This window comes from Kogia breviceps, chromosome 4 (assembly GCF_026419965.1).
Source record: "Kogia breviceps isolate mKogBre1 chromosome 4, mKogBre1 haplotype 1, whole genome shotgun sequence".
In the NCBI taxonomy this organism is placed as follows: domain Eukaryota; kingdom Metazoa; phylum Chordata; class Mammalia; order Artiodactyla; family Physeteridae; genus Kogia; species Kogia breviceps.
Window position 1 is genome coordinate 30374697 of NC_081313.1, and position 20554 is coordinate 30395250.

Consider the following 20554-nt stretch of genomic DNA (forward strand, 5'->3'; position numbering starts at 1 on the left):
GGCTCGTGGGCTCTAGAGCACAGACTCAGTAGTTGCGGTGCGTGGGCTTAGTTGCTTTGTGGCATATGGGATCTTCCCGGACCAGGGCTCGAACCCGTGTCCCCTGCATTGGCAGGAGGATCCTTAACCACTGCACCACCAGGAAGGTCCTCATGATTATTCTTAAATTAATATTTTTTGAAATAATAAAATAATAAGAATAAAATAATAATAAATATTCTTGAAATAATAAAATGAGTCTTGAGATTTTTTGTTATTCTTTTATTTTCCATGTGAATTAGTTCTCTTAGTTTTCTTTCATCTTAGAATGTCTTTATTTCACCTTCACTTCTGAAGTACATTTTCTGTACATTTAACTTGACAGTATTTTTCTCTCGGTACTTTAAAAGTGTTGTTCCACTGTCTTCTGGCTTTCATTAGTTTGTTTTTTGTTTTCAGTTCATTTTGTTTGGAATTCACTGAGGTTCTTAGATCTGTAAGTTTACATTTTTCACCACTTTGGGGAAATTTTTAGTCATTATTTCTTCAAAAATATTTTGCACCTATCCTCTTTCTGAATCTTATATAACATGAATACTAAATCTTTTGATATTGTCTAATATTATTGTCTCTGCTCATTTTTTCCCTATTCTTTTTTCTTCCTATGGTTTAGATTGAATTATTTCTATTGACCTGTCTTCGAGTTCACTGACTCTGTCCTCTGATGTATCCTTCTGCTATTGGGCCCCTCCAGTGAAGTTTTAATTTCCATTATTGTATTTTTCAGAACAACCATTAAAAAAAATTAGTCTGTTTTTCTTTGCTGAGCCATGTCTATCTTTGTATTTGTTTCAAAAGTGTTTGCTTTCCCTTTTTGTATCATGATTGTAAACACTGATTTAAAGTAATTTTCTGAGAATTCTAACATTTGGGTCATCTTGTGGTTGACATCTTTTGTCTTATTTCTTGAGAGCTGGTTAGATTTTCCTGGTTCTTTTTATGTTAAATTTTGGATTGTATCCTTGACACTTTGAATACTGTGTTATGAGATTCTGACTCCTGTCTAAAACTTCTGGAAAATGCTAGAGGTTTTTTTACTTATGTGAATATGAGGTTTCTTTTTAGCTGACAGTTAATCTGATTAGTTTTAGACTGTATGTCTTGACCTGACTTCTGTGAGCTGTTTTTACTTCGGTATTGGTTTAATTTCCAAAGCCTTTATGCTTCTGTATGCTATTGTGGTTTGTCTCATGTGTGTGTTACCCAGGAGTCTGTGTGGAACCTTGATGGTAGTCTGCACCATCTTGAGATCTCAGTGCTTTTCTTCAGTTGATTCTGACAGGTTTTACATATATGTACCTCAGGAGTGAGCTCAGGACTTTTTGTACAGATTTAGATGATATTTTTCTCTAGATTTCTTATTCCTTAAGCCCATAATTTTCCCTTTACCCTCTGTTTTCAGAAGTTTTCTGTTCTGGTGTTCTTGCTGGAAAACCAGAGACTTACTCTTTTTGTGCTAAGTAGCAGTTCCTATAACTGGGTATGCCTTTGGGCAAAGCTGGAATGGGATGGGGAAATCAAGTTTTACCTACCCCTCAGCAGCTGCTTCTATGAGTTGGTGGGAAAAGAGAGTGCTGCTAGTCTGTGTTGGCATTATCCCAGTGTAAAGCACAGAGTATCAGAAGGTTTCTGTCCTACAAATGCTATTGTATGGTTGGAAGGCTTAGGCTTACTTTGTTGCTAATGTTGGCCTAGTAGAGAGCATGGGACATCAAAAGTGTTCTACCCCATTGAGGTTGCTGTCCTTTCTGCTTTTGGGTCACGAGAGGAGATGCCATGCCTCTTTGTTGCTGGCCTTTCCCTGGTGTAGGGTCAGGAGAGCCAATAGATATCCTCCCTGAAGGGCTTCTCCTGTCACCAGGGAGAGGGCAGTTACTGTTTTGTTGCTGGTGGTCATCTGCTGTAATCGCCTCACAGGGCCACTGCAGCTGGTTGGGAGGATGAGAAGTGCCACCTCAGAGCCACTGCTTGCTTGGTGTGAAAAGAGGCAGTCAGTAGTTCTTTGGCCCGTAAGGGCTACTTGCATTTCTGGTACCAGCACTGAGGGGAGACTGGCAGCTTTGTTCCTTGTGCTTGCCTGGCATAGGGTAGGTCAGTTCACAAGAGCTTTGTCTCCCAGGTGCTTCACTACTCTCCCTACCCACCACCCCTACTCTCTGGAGATTGCAACCTTTTCTTGGAACCCCGTCTATCTGCTCTTGCTCTCAGTTGTCAATGTGGGCTGCCCCGGAGCCTATGGCGGGAAGTGAGAAGGCAAAAAACATCCCCAGGAAACTCATCACCTCACTGCTCCTTGGGACCTGGGTTCTATATGCTTTTTGCTTGATCTTATCTACTATTCAGTGTCTTCTGGCAGTAACTTTAAAAATTTTTTTCAGAACTTATTGTAATCAGATGGAGTGATAGGATGGAATATGTATGTTCCATCTGGAGTGAAACTGGAACCTCCTGCAAAATATATTTTAATTCACTGCAGTTCCCTGATAAAAATTATGAGCGAGGATTTCAGTACCTGATCTTGCAGCGGAAGCTTACTCTACTTGACTTATGTGTAATGAGACTGCTAGAAGGGGTGAATGACACTTGATGTGAAATGTAGGAACAATGCCCCCAAACCATGCTACAAACCTGGTTTGCTGATAAAATCGTTATGGTCACTGCCGGACATTGAATGTCGCAGCTTGTACCACTGCTACTGAAGAGCAGGGAACTCTGTCTTGCAGGAGATGCAGTACTGCTGTCCTTAAGGAGAGTCCTCCTTCAGGTCTGAATGTTGTGTCTCCCCCAAGTTCATATGTTGAAATCCTAACCCCAACGTGATGTTACTAGGAGGTGGTGCCTTTAGGTGATGATTAGGTCATGAAGGCAGGACTCTCATGAATGAGTTTAGTGCCCTTATGAAAGTGGACAGAGAAACTTCTCTTTCCCCTTCACCATGTGAGGTTATAGCAGAAAGACTGCATATGTAAATTAGGAAGTTTGGACACTAAAACTGCCTTGATCTTGAACTTCCCAGCCTCCAGCACTATGAGAAATAAATGTTTGTTGTTTATAAGCCACTCAGTTTATGGTATTTTTGTTGTAGCAGCCTGAATGGACTGAGATAGAAAGAGGGTATCCTCATTGTCTTTGAGTCACAGCTCAAAATGAATGTCGTGGCTGGAGCTCAATTGCATTTCCTGTGTCGTATGTGTAAGGGAGGCTGGCAAAGTTGGCATCTGACTTGTTGCTTCTCTATGAGAGGTAGCCTCTGTCTTCTATGAAGAGTCATTTTTGGGGCGAATTCCCTAAACACAGAATGAGGTTCATGTTCTCCATGGCCAGAAAGAATGACATGTATTTATACAGTAACCCCATTCACACAGCTGCTTAGATCACAGGCATTGGCTTCATCTGTTATTATAGCCCAGATCCAATTCTTTAGGGAATCCAATTGTCTATGTCTTTAAAATGTATCCCAAATCTTCCGACTTCTGAACACTTTCTTGCTGTTCCCTAGTCCAGGCCACTGTCAATTTCCACATGAATCACATCAATATCTTCCCAGTTGACCCTCTTAATTCCTCTTTTTTTAAAAAATTATTTATTTATTTATTTGTTTTTATTTTTGGCTGCGTTGGGTCTTTGTTGCTGCGTACGGGCTTTCTCCAGGTGCGGCGAGATGGGGCTACTCTTCGTTGTGGTACACAGGCTTCTCATTGCCGTGGCTTCTCTTGTTGTGGAGCACAGGCTCTAGGCATGCAGGCTTCAGTAGTTGTGGCACGTGGGCTCAGTAGTTGTGGCTCACGGGCTCTTGAGCACAGGCTCAGAAGTTGTGGCACACGGACTTAGTTGCTCCACGGCATGTGGGATCTTTCCGGGCCAGGGCTCGAACCCGTGTCCCTTGCATTGGCAGGCAGATTCTTAACCACTGTGCCACCAGGGAAGCCCTCCTCTTTTTTTTTTTTGCAGCAGACTTTTCTTCACAGAGAAGCCAGAATATATTTTTTAAAGTATTTATTTTCATGTAATTTCAAATTTACAGAAAAGTTGTAAAATCAGTACACAGCTTTTTTATACCCCTTTTTCAGATTTACCAATTGCTAACATTTCACCCCATTGCTTTATCTCCCTCTCATCTCTTCCTCCCTTCCTCCCTTGACTAATATACAGTCTTCCTCCCCTCTCCCTCCTTTCCTCCCACCTCACTTATACACCCCACATTCACTCACATGCATATGTATATGCACATACATAAAAATTATGTATGTGAGTTTAATTTCCCCCAGCTTTTGAAAACAAGTTGCAAACATCATGCTCCTTTGCTCTTAAATTCTTTAGTGTGGTGTTCCTAATAACATTACATTTTTTTATATAACCATGAATTTAATGTTGATAAAATACTATTATCTAGTCTTTTCATCAGTTATCTTAATGATCTTGTTCCTGATTATTTTCTCACCAGTTCAATCATCATGACTTTTTGTCTTCTTTAATTCGGAATAGTTCCTCTGCCCACCCCTCCCCACCCCGTTTTGTTACTTTGATATTTTTGAAGACTGTAAGACAGTTATTTTGTAAAATGTAGAATTTGATTTTGCCTGTTTTTTCTCATAATTAGAGTCAGGGTATGCATTTCTAGAAAGATTGACCCACAAATGATATTGTACCCTCCTTACTTCCTCATATCAGAAAGTCGTGATGTCAGTTGCATCCCAGTATTGATGATGTAAACTTGGATCACTTGTTAAGATGGAACCTACCAGATTTCTTCTTCACTATAAAGTTACGATTATCTCTTTGTCCTTATTAAGCCATTTGCAGGGAGATTTTGAGACCATGCAATTACCCTGTGTATTATCAGACTTTCCTCCATTAGTTTTAGCATCCATTGATGGTTCTTGTCTGAATCAGGTATTACTGTCATGATTGCAAACTGATGATTTTTCTAACTCTATAATTTATCTTATATTTATTAGTATTCTGTAAGGAAGAGCTTTCTCTTATTTATTTCTTTATTATATTAATATGCATTCAAGGGTTCCTATTTTAGTCAATGTTTATAATCCATTACTTTATTTATTTTGATGCCCTGATTGTCCCAGGTTTAGCTGGTGGAAGCCTCTCCAACATGCATTTTATCTTTTTAGCATATCCCTGTCATTTTTGCAACACTTTCTTATTTTTTTAGCATAACCAAATGTTCTGTGTTCATCTTGTACTTTTCCTACCTCAGCCCCCAAAACAATCATTTCTCCAAGGAGCCCTGGTTCCTTTAGTGGAGAATGATATTTAAAAACCAGGATATCTGTGCTACATTTGCTGTGGTGTCATTGTTTCTAGACATTTGCAGCATATAAAGCTAGAGAATAATTTACAAATGTACATTTACCCTTAATTTTACATCTACCTATTAAAAACCATGAGTTCATATTGATATCCCCAGTTTCAGTCAAAAACCACAAAGTTCGTTCTAGTCTTCCCCTTTTCCACTTTAGTAACTCCCTTCTCCAACAGTGAGAAACTCGACTCCCATTATCTTCAACATATTTCCTCACATATTGCTTAAATCTTCATTGTATTGAAAGCAGTTTCCGAATTGTTAACACATACCGTTGCAAAAAAAGACGCAGACATATTAACTGGAGTGTAGTATTTATTTACCGTTCTTTTGGTCTTTAGACTGGAAGTATATATTAGTAGTTTCCTAGGACTACTGTAACAGAGTACCACACACCTGGTAGCTTAAAACAACGGAAATTTTTTCTTCCACAATTTTGGAGGCCAGAAGTCTGAAATCAAGGTATTCACATGGCCATGCTCCCCACAACGGCTCTGGAGGAATCGTTCCTCGCCTCTTCTAGCCTCTGGTGACTCTAGGCATCCTTGTGGCTGTGAAACTCCAGTCTCTGCTTCCATCTTCACAGAGCCTTCTCCTCTTTGTGTCTTCTCCTCTTCTGTCTCTTATAAGGATACTTGAAGATACTTGTTATCAAATTTAGGGCTGACCCAGATAATTCAGAGTGACCTTATCTTGAGATGCTTAATTATATCTGAAAATATTCTTTTTCCAAATAAGGTCTATTCACAGGTTCCACTGATTAGGACGTGGACATATCTTTTGGGGGGGGGGCACCGTTCAACCCACGACAGGGTGTATAGTTACTGCTGTTTTTCCTTTCAGTGTATTTGTTATTCATTTGAAATACAGTAGGGTTCATTTGTTTCAGTTTATATTGTTTTAGGTTTTTTCCCATCCTTATTTGTTTATTTATGAATATGTAAAACATTAACACAGGGTCAAGAATCAAATAAGAAGTTAATAGATATAGCATTACGAATTATGGTGACTATTATCAAGGAAATGGACAGGTTCTCTGGTAGAGAAGAACGGAATAGGCCATATTCACTTAGACAGAGGGCCAGGCAATACTCATTTGAATAAGTGGCATGTAAGCTGAGATTGAAAGAGTGAGAGTAAGCCAGTCACGTAAAAGTGGAAAAAGAGCTTTCCAGCAGATGGAAAAGCATGTGTAAAGGCCCCGATGTGGGGAAAGAGTCACATGTATGGGAAGAAATGAAAGAAGACCAGGGAGGTGTGTGCATTCTGGGCAAGAAGGAGCACAAAGTTAGGGAGGTTGTAAAGAAAGCAGGAGCTGGAAGATATAAGCTTTTGTACACTGTGGAAAGATGTTGGAAAGCCAGTAGAGGATAAAAAGCAGTGGCATTTTTAGAAGTATATTTTTAAAGGACGATATTGATTGCTTTTTTTGTGTGTGGGGGGTTACCTTACACTTTATTTTGTAAATTTTTTTGTATTTTATTTTTTTATTTTTGTATAGCGGTTCTTATTAGTTATCTATTTTATACATATTAGTGTATATATGTCAATCCCAATCTCCCAGTTCATCCCCCCCCCCTCCACTTTCCCCCCTTGGTGCCCATATGTTTGTCCTCTAAATTTGTGTCTCTATTTTATTGATTGCTTTGTGGAACACATTACACAAGAGTAAAAGTAGAGAGACTAGTCACAGGCCTGTCACAGTACATAATAACTGATGTAGGGACACGAGATAATGTTGGTTCATATAAGAGTTGTAGTAGTGAAAAGGGAGAAAAGTGGATAGAGTGGATAGATTTGAGATGTGCTTTGGGTTGAACTGACAGGACTAGCTAGTGGATTGAATCTGGGTGGGTAGAGAGAAGAGAGTTTAGTGGTTATTGGAGTCTTTAAGGATTACTTCCACGTTTGTAGCTTTAGCAACTAGGAAAGAAGTTTATTGCAAATGAAGTGGGCAGTAAGAATCAAGATTTCCCTATTGGGCCTGTTATGTTTGAAATGCTTATGACATGCAAATGGAAATGTCAATCAAGTTGATAGTTGAATATACAAGTCTTGAGCTCAGGAAAGGAAAATGGAATCTCAAACTTCCTATCTAGTCCCTTCAGGCAGTACTTCAGTCCATTCTTTCCTACTGCAGGAAGAGATTCCAGATCTCTGGTCCCTATTTGTACTTTTTTTAAAAAAGGAACAGAATGTCAGGAGTTGGCCAGATACTATTTGAGGCATTATGGGCAGCTGGGACTAGAGATGGGTCTCCAGGCCCATGTGTGGGTACTCCAGTTCTAATAAAGTCTTTCCAGAGACCTACATTTATTTTCCTTCTAAGTCATTTAAATATGAACATTCTCCTACTTTTAGTTTAGCTTTATTCTGGACCCTTTCAGAATAAGTGGCCTTGCCATTATTATACTAAAAAGCATTAGGTTCTTTTCTGCCCGATCGGAACCTGACTTATAGTATGAGACCACTATAACTTACTTTGCTACCTAGGAGGGAATTGTGTGTGTGTTTATGTTTGAAATATATACTCTGTGACTGATTTGGTATGTATGTCAGTTTTTATACCAACATCACAGTGTTTTTTGTTTGTTTGTTTTGTGGTATGCGGGCCTCTCACTGTTGTGGTCTCTCCCGCTGTGGAGCACAGGCTCCGGACGCGCAGGCTCAGCGGCCATGGCTCACGGGCCCAGCCGCTCTGTGGCATGTGGGATCTTCCTGGACCGGGGCATGAACCCGCGTACCCTGCATCGGCAGGTGGACTCTCAACCACTGTGCCACCAGGGAAGCCCCATCACAGTGTTTTAATTGCAGTGTTTTTGTGGAGCCAGAGGAATCAGACTCCCTGACTTCAGACTATATTACAAAGCTACAGTAATCAAGACAGTATGGTACTGGCACAAAAACAAAAATATAGATCAATGAAACAGGATGGAAAGCCCATAGATAAACCCACACACTTAGGGTCACTTTATCTTTGACAAAGGAGGCAAGAATATACAAAGGAGAAAATTCAGCCTCTTCAGTAAGTGGTGCTGGGAAAACAGGACAGCTACATGTAAAAGAATGAAATTAGAATGCTTCCTAACACCATACACAAAAATAAACTTAAAATGGATTAAAGACCTAAATGTAAGGCCAGACACTATCAAACTCTTAGAGGAAAACATAGGCAGAACACTCTATGACATAAATCACAGCAAGATCCTTTTTGACCCACCTCCTAGAGTAATGGAAGCAAAAATAAATAAATAAACAAATGTTACCTAATGAAACTTAAAAGCTTTTGCACAGCAAAGTAAACCATAAACGACGAAAAGACAACCCTCAGAATGGGAGAAAATATTTGCAAATGAAGCAACTGACAAAGGATTAATCTCCAAAATATACAAGTAACTTATGCAGCTCAATATCAAAAAAACCCAAACAACCCAGTACAGAAATGGGCGGAAGATAGCAATTCCACTACTGGGCATATACCCTGAGAAAACCATAACTCAAAAAGAGAAGAGTCATGTACCACAATGTTCATTGCAGCTGTATTTACAATAGCCAGGATATGGAAGCAACATAAGTGTCCATCGACAGATGAATGGATAAAGAAGTGATACATATATACAATGGAATATTACTCAGCCGTAAAAAGAAACAAAATTGAGTTATTTGTAGTGAGGTGGATGGACCTAGAGTCTGTCACAGAGAGTGAAGTAAGTCAGAAAGAGAAAAACAAATACTGTATGCTAACACATATATATGGAATCTAAAAAAAAAAAAAAACACTAGTTCTGAAGAACTTAGGGGCAGGACAGGAGTAAAGACTCAGATCTACTAGAGAATGGACTTGAGGACATGGGGAGGGGGAAGGGTAAGCTGGGATGAAGTGAGAGAGTGACATGGATTTAACATATACTACGAAATGTAAAATAGATAGCTAGTGGGAAGCAGCCTCATAGCACAGGGAGATCAGCTTGGTGCTTTGTGACCACCTAAAGGGGTGGGAGAGGGAGGGTGGGAGGGAGGGAGATGCAAGAGAGAAGAGATATGGGGATATATGTATATGTATAGCTGATTCACTTTGTTATAAAGCAGAAACTAACACACCATTTTAAAGCAATTACACTCCAATAAAGATGTCAAAAAAATAATAATAAATTTTAAAAAAAGTCAGAAGACCTAAATAGACATTTCTCTAAAGAAGACATACAGGATGCCAACAAACACATGAAAGGATGCTCAGCATCACTAAACATTAGAGAAATGCAAATCAAGACCACAAGGAGGTATCACCTCACACTGGTCAGAATGGCCATCATCAAAAAATCTACAAACAATAAATGCTGGAGAGGGTGTGGAGAAAAGGGAACCCTCTTGCACTGTTGGTGGGAATGTAAATTGATACAGCCACTATGGAGAACAGTATGGAGGTTCCTTAAAAAACGAAAAATAGAACTACCATACGACCCAGCAATCCCACTACTGGGCATATACCCTGAGAAAACCATAATTCAAAAAGATACATTCCACAGTGTTCATTGAAGCACTATTTACAATAGCCAGGTAATGGAAGCAACCTAAATGTCCATCAACAGATGAATGAATAAAGAAGATGTGCACATATATACAATGGAATTATTACTCAGCCATAAAGAGGAACAAAATTGAGTTATTTGTAGTGAGGTGGATGGACCTAGAGACTGTCATACAGAGTGAGGTAAGTCAGAAAGAGAAAAACAAATTCCATATGCTAATGCACATATATGGAATCTAAAAAAACGGTACCGATGAACCTACTGGCAGGGCAGGAATAAAGACACATATGTAGAGAACAGAGTTGAGGACATGGTGGGAGAAGGGCAAGCTGGGATGAAGTGAGAGAGTGGCATGGACATATATACACTACCAAATGTAAAATAGGTGGCTAGTGGGAAGTACCTGCATAGCACAGGGAAATTAGCTGGGTGCTTTGTGACCACCTAGAGGGGTGGGATAGGGAGGGTGGGAGGGAGGCTCAAGAGGGAGGGGATGTGGGGATATATGTATACATATAGCTGATTCACTTTGTTGTACAGCAGAAACTAACACAACATTGTATAGCAATTATACTCCAATAAAGATAAAAATAAAATAATTACAGTGGTTTTGTATTATGCTCCATCCTGAGTAGGGCTAATCTTCCTGTATCATTTTAAAGTTGTTTTTATTTTCTCACGTATTTATTCTTACAGATGTAATGTAGAATTAAGATTGTTGACACATTTTAAAGAATGGATTTTTTTTTCCCCATCCTCTTGCTTTTGCCTTGGTTACTTGTAAGTACTTTCTATTCTCCTTAATTCTGTTCCACTGATTTTTTTTCCCCATTGTCTTATTGTGGTTTTTCTTTTTGCTTCATTCCTAAAGAGAGGCTGTCATTACCCCCTCTCTTTCTTTTTAAGCACCTGTTATATGTAAGCACTGTACTAATTCCTGGGCAGGAGGGGTTACACGGTGAATTAAAATAAATGAAGTGAAATAAACAAAGCATATTATGAAATAAAACTGAAATAAAATAATATCAGTTTGTAATTAAAATAGTGTGCCTTGGGGAGGACTAAAAAGTTTTACTTTTAAGCATAATATGTCAGCTTTTGGTCAGTTTGTTTATTTTTACATTTTTAAAAGATTTTTTTCCTTTTTTTAAGGGTCATACAGCAATGCTTCATACTGGCTCATGGCATCCCAAAATAAAGGGAGAATTTGTGACTTGCTCAAATGATGCGTGAGTATTGTTGGTAATTCATCTAATACATTCATATATTTCAGTATTTTCTTTAACCTTTATATTGTAGCAATCTTGCCAGTAAAGTAAGAGATAGAATATTAGGAATCCTGATGTTTATATAGTCTTATTCTCAACTTTACCTTGAATTTAGCTGACAGTATAAGGTTTGCTTAAATAAATATGGAAGCTATAAAAATGAGAGTTGGAAGAAATTCAACTAGAGTTTATTAGGGAGCACAGTGGATCAGATTGATGCTGTTAAGTGGACTCAAATGACTTTAAACTTTGTTACTTTTTATAGTAAAGGCTGATTTCCATCTGAATCTAATAGCTTATATAAATTTGTTTTTTAAATGATGGTTCTTTTGAAAGTAACAACTGAAAAAATTGATTTAATGGTTATTCAGATTGTTTTTTCAAAAAATTAATTAATTAATTTGGCTGTGTTGGGTCTTTGTTGTTGCGTGCGGGGTTTCTCTAGTTGCGGTGAGCGGGGGCTACTCTTTGTTGCAGTGTGCGGACTTCTCAGTGCGGTGGCTTCTCTTGTTGCGGAGCACAGGCTCTAGGCGCGTGGACTTCAGTAGTTGTGGTATGCGGGCTCAGTAGTTGTGGCTTGCGGGCTCTAGAGTGCGGGCTCAGTAGTTGTGGCGCACGGGCTTAGTTGCTCTGCGGCATGTGGGATCTTCCCGGACCAGGGCTCGAACCTGTGTCCCCTGCATTGGCAGGCGGATTCTTAACACTGCCCACCAGGGAAGTCCCTATTCAGATTCTTTTGCATTATATTTGTTGGCTTAGGATTCAAGAGTATTACAGGGAATGTTTGAGCAGATTTTTCCTGAATTGTTATATTGTATGATTCATTTTTAGTATCAAGAGTAGTTCACAAGAATGAGTTATTTGTAATATTACAGAGAAAATTACAATGAAAAATCTTATAAATGAAAATACACAGATGGTATTAGGTGAAACACATATTTTATTTTATTATTTATTTTTAATAGATCTTTATTGGAGTATAATTGTTTCATAATACCGTGTTAGTTTCTGTTGCACAACAAAGCAAAACAGCCATATGCATAACCATGTCCCCATATCCCTTCCCCTTTGATCCTCCCTCCCATCCTCCCTATCCCACCCCTCTAGGTCATTGCAGAGCACCGAACCGATCTCCCTGTGCTATGCTGCTGCTTCTCAACAGCCAGCTATTTCACATTTGGTAGTGTATCTATGTCGATGCTACTCTCACTTCGCCCCAGCTTCTCCCCCACATCCCATGTCATCAAGTCCATTCTCTATGTCTACCTTTTTATTCCTGCCTTGCAACTAGGTTCATTAGTACCATTTTTTTTCAGATTCCATATATATGAGTTTTAGCATACAGTATTTGTTTTTCTCTTTCTGACTTACTTAACTCTTTATGACAGACTCTAAGTCCATCCACCTCACTACAAATAACTCAGTTTCATTTCCTTTTATGGCTGAGTAATATTCCATTGTATATATGTGCCACATCTTCTTCATCCATTCATCTGTCAGTGGAAGCTTAGGTTGCTTCCATGTCCTGGCTATTGTAAAGAGAGCTGCAGTGAACATTGTGGTACATGACTCTTTGAATTATGGTTTTCTCAGGGTATATGCCCAGTAGTGGGATTGCTGGGACATATGGTAGTTCTATTTTTAGTTTTTTAAGGAACCTCCATACTGTTCCCCCTAGTGGCTGTATCAATTTACATTCCCACCAACAGTGCAAGAGGGTTCCCTTTTCTCCACACCCTCTCCAGCATTTATTGTTTGTAGATTTTTTGATGATGGCCATTCTGACCAGTGTGAGGTGATACCTCCTTGTGGTCTTGATTTGCATTTCTCTAATGTTTAGTGATGCTGAGCATCCTTTCATGTGTTTGTTGGCTATCTGTATGTCTTCTTTGCAGAAATGTCTATTTAGGTCTTCTGACCATTTTTGGATTGGGTTGTTTGTTTTTTTGATATTGAGCTGCATGAGATCCTTGTATATTTCGGAGATTAATCCTTTGTCAGTTGCTTAATTTGCAAATATTTTCTCCCATTCTGAGGGTTGTCTTTTTGTCTTCTTTATGGTTTCCTTTGCTGTGTAAAAGCTTTGAAGTTTCATTAGGTCCCATTTGTTTATTTTTGTTTTTATTTCCATTTCTCTAGGAGATGGGTCAAAAGGATCTTGCTGTGATTTATCTCATAGTGTTCTGCCTATGCTTTCCTCTAAGAGTGTGATCGTGTCTGGCCTTACATTTATGTCTTTAATCCATTTTGATTTTATTTTTGTGTTTGATGTTAGGAAGCATTCTAATTTCATTGTTTTACATGTAGCTATCCAGTTTGCCCAGCACCACTTACTGAAGCGGCTGTCTTTTCTCCATTGTATTCTGTTGCCTCCTTTATTAAAGATGAGGTGACCATATATGTGTGGGTTTACCTCTGGGCTTTCTATCGTGTTCCATTGATCTATATTTCTGTTTATGTGTCAGTACCATACTGTCCTGATTACTGTAGCTTTGTAGTATACTCTTAAGTCCGGGAGCCTGATTCCTCCAGCTCTGTTTTTCTTTCTCAAGATTGCTTTGGCTATTCAGGATCTTTTGTGTTTCCATACAAATTGTGAAATTTTTTGTTCTGGTTTTGTGAAAAATACCATTGGTAGTTTGATAGGGATTGCATTGAACCTGTAGACTGCTTTGTGTAGTATAATCATTTTCACAATGTTGATTCTTCCAATCCAAGAACATGGTATATCTCTCCATCTTTTGTATCATCTTTAATTTCTTTCAACAGTGTCTTATAGTTTTCTGCATACAGGTCTTTTGTCTCCTTAGGTAGGATTCCTAGGTATTTTATTCTTTTTGTTGCAGTGGTAAATGGGAGTGTTTTCCTAATTTCACTTTCAGGTTTTTCATCATTAGTGTATAGCAATGCTACATATTTCTGTGCATTAAAATTCATTGCTTAGCTCTAGTAGTTTTCTGGTAGCATCTTTAGGATTCTTTATGTATAGTATCATGTCATTTTCAAACAGCGACAGTTTTACTTCTTTTCCTATTTGGTTTCCTTTTATTTCTTTTTCTTCTCTGATTGCTGTGGCTAAAACTTCCAAAACTATGTTGAATAATAGTGGTGAGATTGGGCAATCTTGTCTTGTTCCTGATCCTAGTGGAAATGGTTTCTCTTTTTCACCATTGAGAATGATGTTGTCTGTGGGTTTGTCATATATGGGCTTTATTATGTTGAGGTAAGTTCCCTCTATGCCTATTTTCTGGAGAGTTTTTATCATAAATGGGTGTTGAATTTTGTTGAATGCTTTTTCTGCATCTTTGAGATTTTTGTATAGTTTTTATCCTTCAATTTGTTAATATAGTATATCACATTAATATGGTATACCTCATTGTTAATATGGTATATCAATGTGATATACCATATAAACAAATTTTATCATGTCTTGCTTATGTTTAAGTCAATTGAAGTATCCTTGCCTTCCTGGGATAAACCCCACTTGATCATGGTGTATGGTCCCTTTAATGTGCTGTTGGATTTTGTTTGCTAGTATTTTGTTGAGGATTTTTGCATCTATGTTCATCAGTGATATTGGCCTGTAGTTTTCTTTTTTTGTGACATCCTTGTCTGGTTTGGGTATCAGGGTGGTGGTGGCCTCCTCGAATGAGTTTGGGAGTGTTCCTCCCTCTGCTATCATTTGGAAGAGTTTTAGAAGGCTAGGTGTTAGCTCTTCTGTAAATGTTTGATAGAATTTGCCTGGGAAGCCATCTGGTCCTGGGCTTTTGTTTGTTGGAAGATTTTTAATCACAGTTTCAATTTCAGTGCTTGTGATTGGTCTGTTTATATTTTCTATTTCTTCCTGGTGCAGTCTTGGAAGGTTTTGCTTTTCTAAGAATTTGTCTATTTCTTCCAGGTTGTGCATTTTATTGGCATATAGTTGCTTGTAGTAATTTCTCACGATCCTTTGTATTTCTGCCATATCAGTTGTTACTTCTTTTAAAATTTCTGATTCTGTTTTTTAAAAATTAATTAATTTAATTTATTTTTGGTTGTGTTTCGTCCTCGTTTCTGTGAGAGGGCTTTCTCTAGTTGCGGTAAGCGGGGGCTTCTCTTCATTGCAGTGCGTGGGCCTCTCACTATTGCGGCCTCTCTTGTTGCGGAGCACAGGCTCCAGACGCACAGGCTCAGTAGTTGTGGCGCACGGGCTTAGTTACTCTGTGGCATGTGGGATCTTCCCAGACCAGGGCTCGAACCCATGTCCCCTGCATTGGCAGGCAGATTCTCAAGCACTACGCCACCCGGGAAGCCCCTCTAATTCTGTTGATTTGACTCTTCTCCCTTTTTTTCTTGATTCGTCTGGCTAATGGCTTATCAATTTTGTTTATCTTCTCAAATAACCATCTTTTAGTTTTACTGATCTTTGCTATCGTTTCCTTCATTTCTTTTTCATTTATTTCTGATCTGATCTTTATGATTTCTTTCCTTCTCCTGACCCTGGGATTTTTGTTGTTGTTGTTGTTCTTCTCTCTCCAATTGCTTTAGGTGTAAGGTTAGGTTGTTTATTTGAGATGTTTCTTGTTTCTTGAGATAGGATTGTATTGCTATAAACTTCCCTCTTAGAACTGGATCCCATAGGTTTTGGGTCATCGTGTTTTTGTTGTCATTTGTTTCTAGGTATCTTTTGATTTCCTCTTTGATTTCTTCTTGTTTATTTAGTAATATATTGTTTAACCTCCATGTGTGTGTATTTTTTACAGGTTTTTTTTCCTTTAATTGATATCCAGTCTCATAGCATTGTGGCCAGAAAAGATAGTTGATACCATTTCAGTTTCCTTAAGTGTACCAAGGCTTGATTTGTGACCCAAGATATGATCTATCCTGGGGAACATTGGTACAATTTGTGTCAGAGAGTGCTTTGCCTGTGTTCCTTTTTAGGAGTTTTATCATGTCTTGCCTATATTTAAGTCTTTAAGCCATTCTGAGTTTATTTTTGTGTATGGTGTAAGGGAATGTTCTAACTTCATTGATTTACATGCAGCTGTCCAGCTTTCTCAATACCACTTGCTGAAGAGACTGTGTTTTCTTCATTGTATATTCTTGCCTCCTTTGTTGAAGATTAGTTGACCATAGGTGTGTAGATTTATTTCTGGGCTCTCTAATCTGTTCCATTTATCTATATGTCTGTTTTTGTGCCAATACCATGATGTAGCTTTAGAGTATTGTCTGAAGTCAGGGAGGGTTTGTTCTTTTTCCTCAGTATTGCTTTGTATTCCTGCTGTTTTAAGCCATTAAATTTTGAAAATGTTTTGTTATGCACCAGTTGTTAACTGACACAGATGATATTATTGCTTCATGTTATGTGGAATCATGGTTATATAGAAGAATGTCTTTTTTCTTAGAAGATACCAGCTAGTGAATTTAGGTGTGAAGTATCATGAGATATGCAACTTACTTTTAAATGGTATAACAAAAATAAAAAGGGCATTTGTGTATATTTGTGTGTGTTTGTGTGTGTGTGTGTGTGTGTGTGTATGTATATACGTAGGGAAAGAGAGAGACTGAGAATATAGATGTGACAAAATGAATGTTAGTGTAAATGGTGTTTATTGGAAAAGGTATATGGGTGTTTATTTTACTATTGTTTTAACCTTTTTGTAGCTTTGAACCTTTTCCAAATAAAAAGTTGGGAGGATCTTCTTAATATTGGCTTATGTGGAAGTCATCCATTCCACCCCCAATCTAAAAGTTGAATATAAGATGGGTAAAAAGGGTAGTGGGGATTATAGTTCATTGTACTCCACTTAAGTTTTTTCTTGGACATTTTTTCAATGTATTTTAATTTTCTGCATATCAGTACTGATTAAACTGTGAGAACCTAGTGATTAGGGATTGTAGCAGGATTTCCTGAGCTTGTTCCTAGTAATGCTAATACCTGTAGGGTGTCCATGGAGAAAGGGTTCCTTTGTCTTTCCCTTGGAGAGTTATAGTGCCAAGGACTAGAGATCTTGAGAAATATATTAACGAAAGAAAACAGCATTTTCTGGCCTTCCCTGGTGGCTCAGTCATTAAGAATCTGCCTGCTAATGCAAGAAACATGGGTTTGAGCCCTGGCCCGGGAAGATCCCACATGCCGTGGAACAGCTAAGCCTGTGCACCGCAACTACTGAGCCTAAGCTCTAGAGCCTGCAAGCCACAGCTACTAAAGCCTGCTTGCCTAGAGCCTATGCTCTGCAACAAGAGAAGCCACCGCAATGAGGAGCCCGCGCACCACAAGGAAGAGTAGCCCCCGCTCGCCACAACTAGAGAAAGCCCACGCGCAACAATGAAGACCCCACACAGCCAAAAATAAATAAAATAAATAAATAAATTTATTTAAAAAAAAAAACTCAAAAAGCTGTAAAATAGGCCTACACATGTGAAGACTTTCTGAGGCATGTTATACCATGGTGTAGTAATGTATAAATTATGAAAATGTTAAATTATATTCAAAACACCTAGAAATAAAAGGAAGCTAATATATTTTTAAAGTTTCCCAAAAAAATATTTAAATAGGAAAAAAAAAAAAACCTTTGGGCTATAGAAAAGTTTAATTTTCTGAGATCCATTTATATAAATCATCATTACTTGGAGAATTTTATAATTATATTTACATACGTTACTGATTATTAAAGTCAAGTCAAATATAGCAGCCTTCCAGCAAAAGCCTGTAAGACTCAGTGGTAAATTAGCTGCTCAAGGTCATGATGAGTGGTGGAGTACCCAAGTTCCCCTTGGTCTGGAAAGTGCATGCTCTTTCTATTATGCCATGCTAAAATTCACGAAGAATTTTAATTGGTATAATGCATCTTTATGAGCTGCAACGAAGTAAAAAAAGATTTATAATTTACTGAATCCCACCATGAAAAGCATTTACTGGTGGCAACCTTCATTTCCCAAAGTATATTCCTGGGAACACTAGGCACAGAGTGTAACTGATGTTGTTGGCTGTAGGAGAGAGAGGGAGTTGTATCACTATGGCTGGAAAATGCTGTTTTCTTTTTTTTTTTTTTAATATAAAAATTTATTTGTGGCTATGTTGGGTCTTCCTTTCTGCGCGTGGGCTTTCTCTAGTTGTGGTGAGCAGGGGCTACTCTTTGTTGCAGTGTACAGGCTTCTCATTGTTGTGGCTTCTCTTGTTGTGAAGCACGGGCTCTAGGCGCACAGGCTTCAGTAGTTGTGGCACACGGGCTTAGTTGTTCTGTAGCATGTGGGATCTTCCTGGACCAGGGCTCGAATCCGTGTCCCCTTCATTGGCAGGCAGATTCTTAACCACTGCACCACCAGGGAAGTCCCAAGTTTTATTTTTTAAACAACATTAATTTTTGCCATCTCTGGCAGCTAGGAGACTTTTTCTTGCTTACTTTCTGATTCTGGGCAGAGTTTTATACTGTCCATGCTGCCACGTAAGTAATGGTTCTTTTTGGGTGATCCCGTTATAGAAACAGAAAGTGTCCTGTTTTCAGATTTTAACTGAAGTTATTGTGGTGATCATTTTGCAGTAGGTACAGATATTGAATCATTGTGTTGTACACTTGAAATTAATATAATGTTATATGTCAGTTATACCTCAATTTAAAAAGAAAATATACTGTTTAGATCTTGCTTTTACACTATCTGACATTGCTTTTATCTAACTTAGTTCATTTGATCCTTTTATATAATTCTAATTATTCTAGTTATACCAGCATTTGTAAAATTAATAACTTTTATTTTCACTGTGTGGGTAATTAAAAATATGTCTATATATTTTAAAGCATTTGTTATAGAAATTTTACATGAAACAATAACTTCTTTGAATGATTAATGGGATTTAGGGTTTAGCTGTCAGTAGAACCTAAATGCCAAAAATGTTCCTATTCAAACTTTCTGATTGTGGTGAAATATGCTTATAATAAAAGACATAATTTACTCAGACACTTTTAAAAACTCTTTTTCTTCATGAGTTCTGGGAGTAATGAGAATCTATTCTGAAATTACTGCTGTAATTGAGATGTGCACATTTTCGTGTTTGATTTAGCTTCTATTGACAAGCTTTTTCTGTAGGCTTGAATGGAAAAAATGTAAATCTTTTAATTTTACCATAAATTCATTTGGTTCATATAAATTCATTCCTCTCAAAATAGTTTCCTTTTACTCAGCTCTATTTTATTTCTATTTATATTGAGAAAACACACAGTAGGTAAAAAGTCTGTAAGATTTTTAAATAATAATAATAGCTTACTGCAGAGCTACCAGGACAAATTCTTTAAAAGGTTAGGTTTAGAACTTAAAATTAGGGTTTATGATTGTGGTTGGGCTCTAAATATCACCATTCACCATTTTATGTGGATTAATTTGTTACACAGACTGTGGTTGGATTTTTGTTTTTTGTTTGTAATTAATTGTATTCTAAATGGAAAATGTCAGTGTTCTCAGTTCCTATCATGAAACATAATACAATGAAACACAAAATCCTGGAAACGTATCTTAATTGGAAAATGAAATGAACAGTTATTGAGAACCATGCAGTATTTGGAGCTCTAGAACTAGTTTTCTCTTAGGAATTGGTAAGAGCATAAAATAGGGCATTATTAATCAGTTATTTTGAAGTGACTGGAAAACAACTCACCAAAAACAGTCTAGACATTTATTAAGTATATTTTGATCTTGTGGTGATTGAAAGTAATTGGATGCTGGTCTGAAGAAGTCAGCACTAGACACAGAGGAGCAGTTTCACACATAATTTTACAGATGAATTATATATTACTCTGTTAACTGGTGACATGGTTTGACTCACTAAAAAACCCAATAATGTAATTTTTCAAAAAACTATAGCATAATTTTTTAGTGTTATTAATGAAACAGATGCAGAACTAAATAACCTTTTATATTCTTCTTTTTAAAGCTCAGATATAATGTCATTTATATTTTGTAACTCAAAATAAGCTAATAAAATATTACTGGGGGAGTTAAACTTACTCAACAGTCAAGAGTTATTTATTTTAATTTTATGTACATTTTAAGTTTTAAGCTCCTGTTATGCTTGAATAGCCTTTGTTTGATTTATAGTTTTCCTAGCACTTTCAGCTTACTTAGATAATATTTTCTGTCATATGTTTACAGTATAAAACTTCACCTTATGTCTCTAGGAATTATACAAAAATTTAATGTCACATTATCCTTGATTTAAGTTTTATGTAATTTTTATAAAAATGTTGCTCATGTGCACTGTATTGCCATACGTAAGAAGGGTAAGATGTTCATACCTTTAAAAATGTTGGCAGAAAGTTTGATAAAGTCCTCGTTTATGTTTTACTTTATTTGCACACTTTTCACAGTTGTTAATCAGTAGCTTGTTTTGGCTAAGGGAACATCAGTGCTGAACAGTAATTTCT

The 20554-nt window shown here is 37.6% G+C and overlaps 1 protein-coding gene across 3 annotated transcripts in view; it reads left to right on the plus strand.

Annotated features, from left to right (window-relative positions):
* Positions 1-20554, plus strand: part of WDR70 (WD repeat domain 70) — a 303223-nt gene that overhangs the window by 100553 nt on the left and 182116 nt on the right. For all 3 annotated transcript variants that reach the window (XM_067030887.1, XM_059060266.2, XM_059060267.2), the window contains exon 9: positions 11041-11117. In XM_067030887.1, the coding sequence (XP_066886988.1) occupies positions 11041-11117 (77 nt within the window). The remainder of the gene's footprint in view (positions 1-11040; positions 11118-20554) is intronic.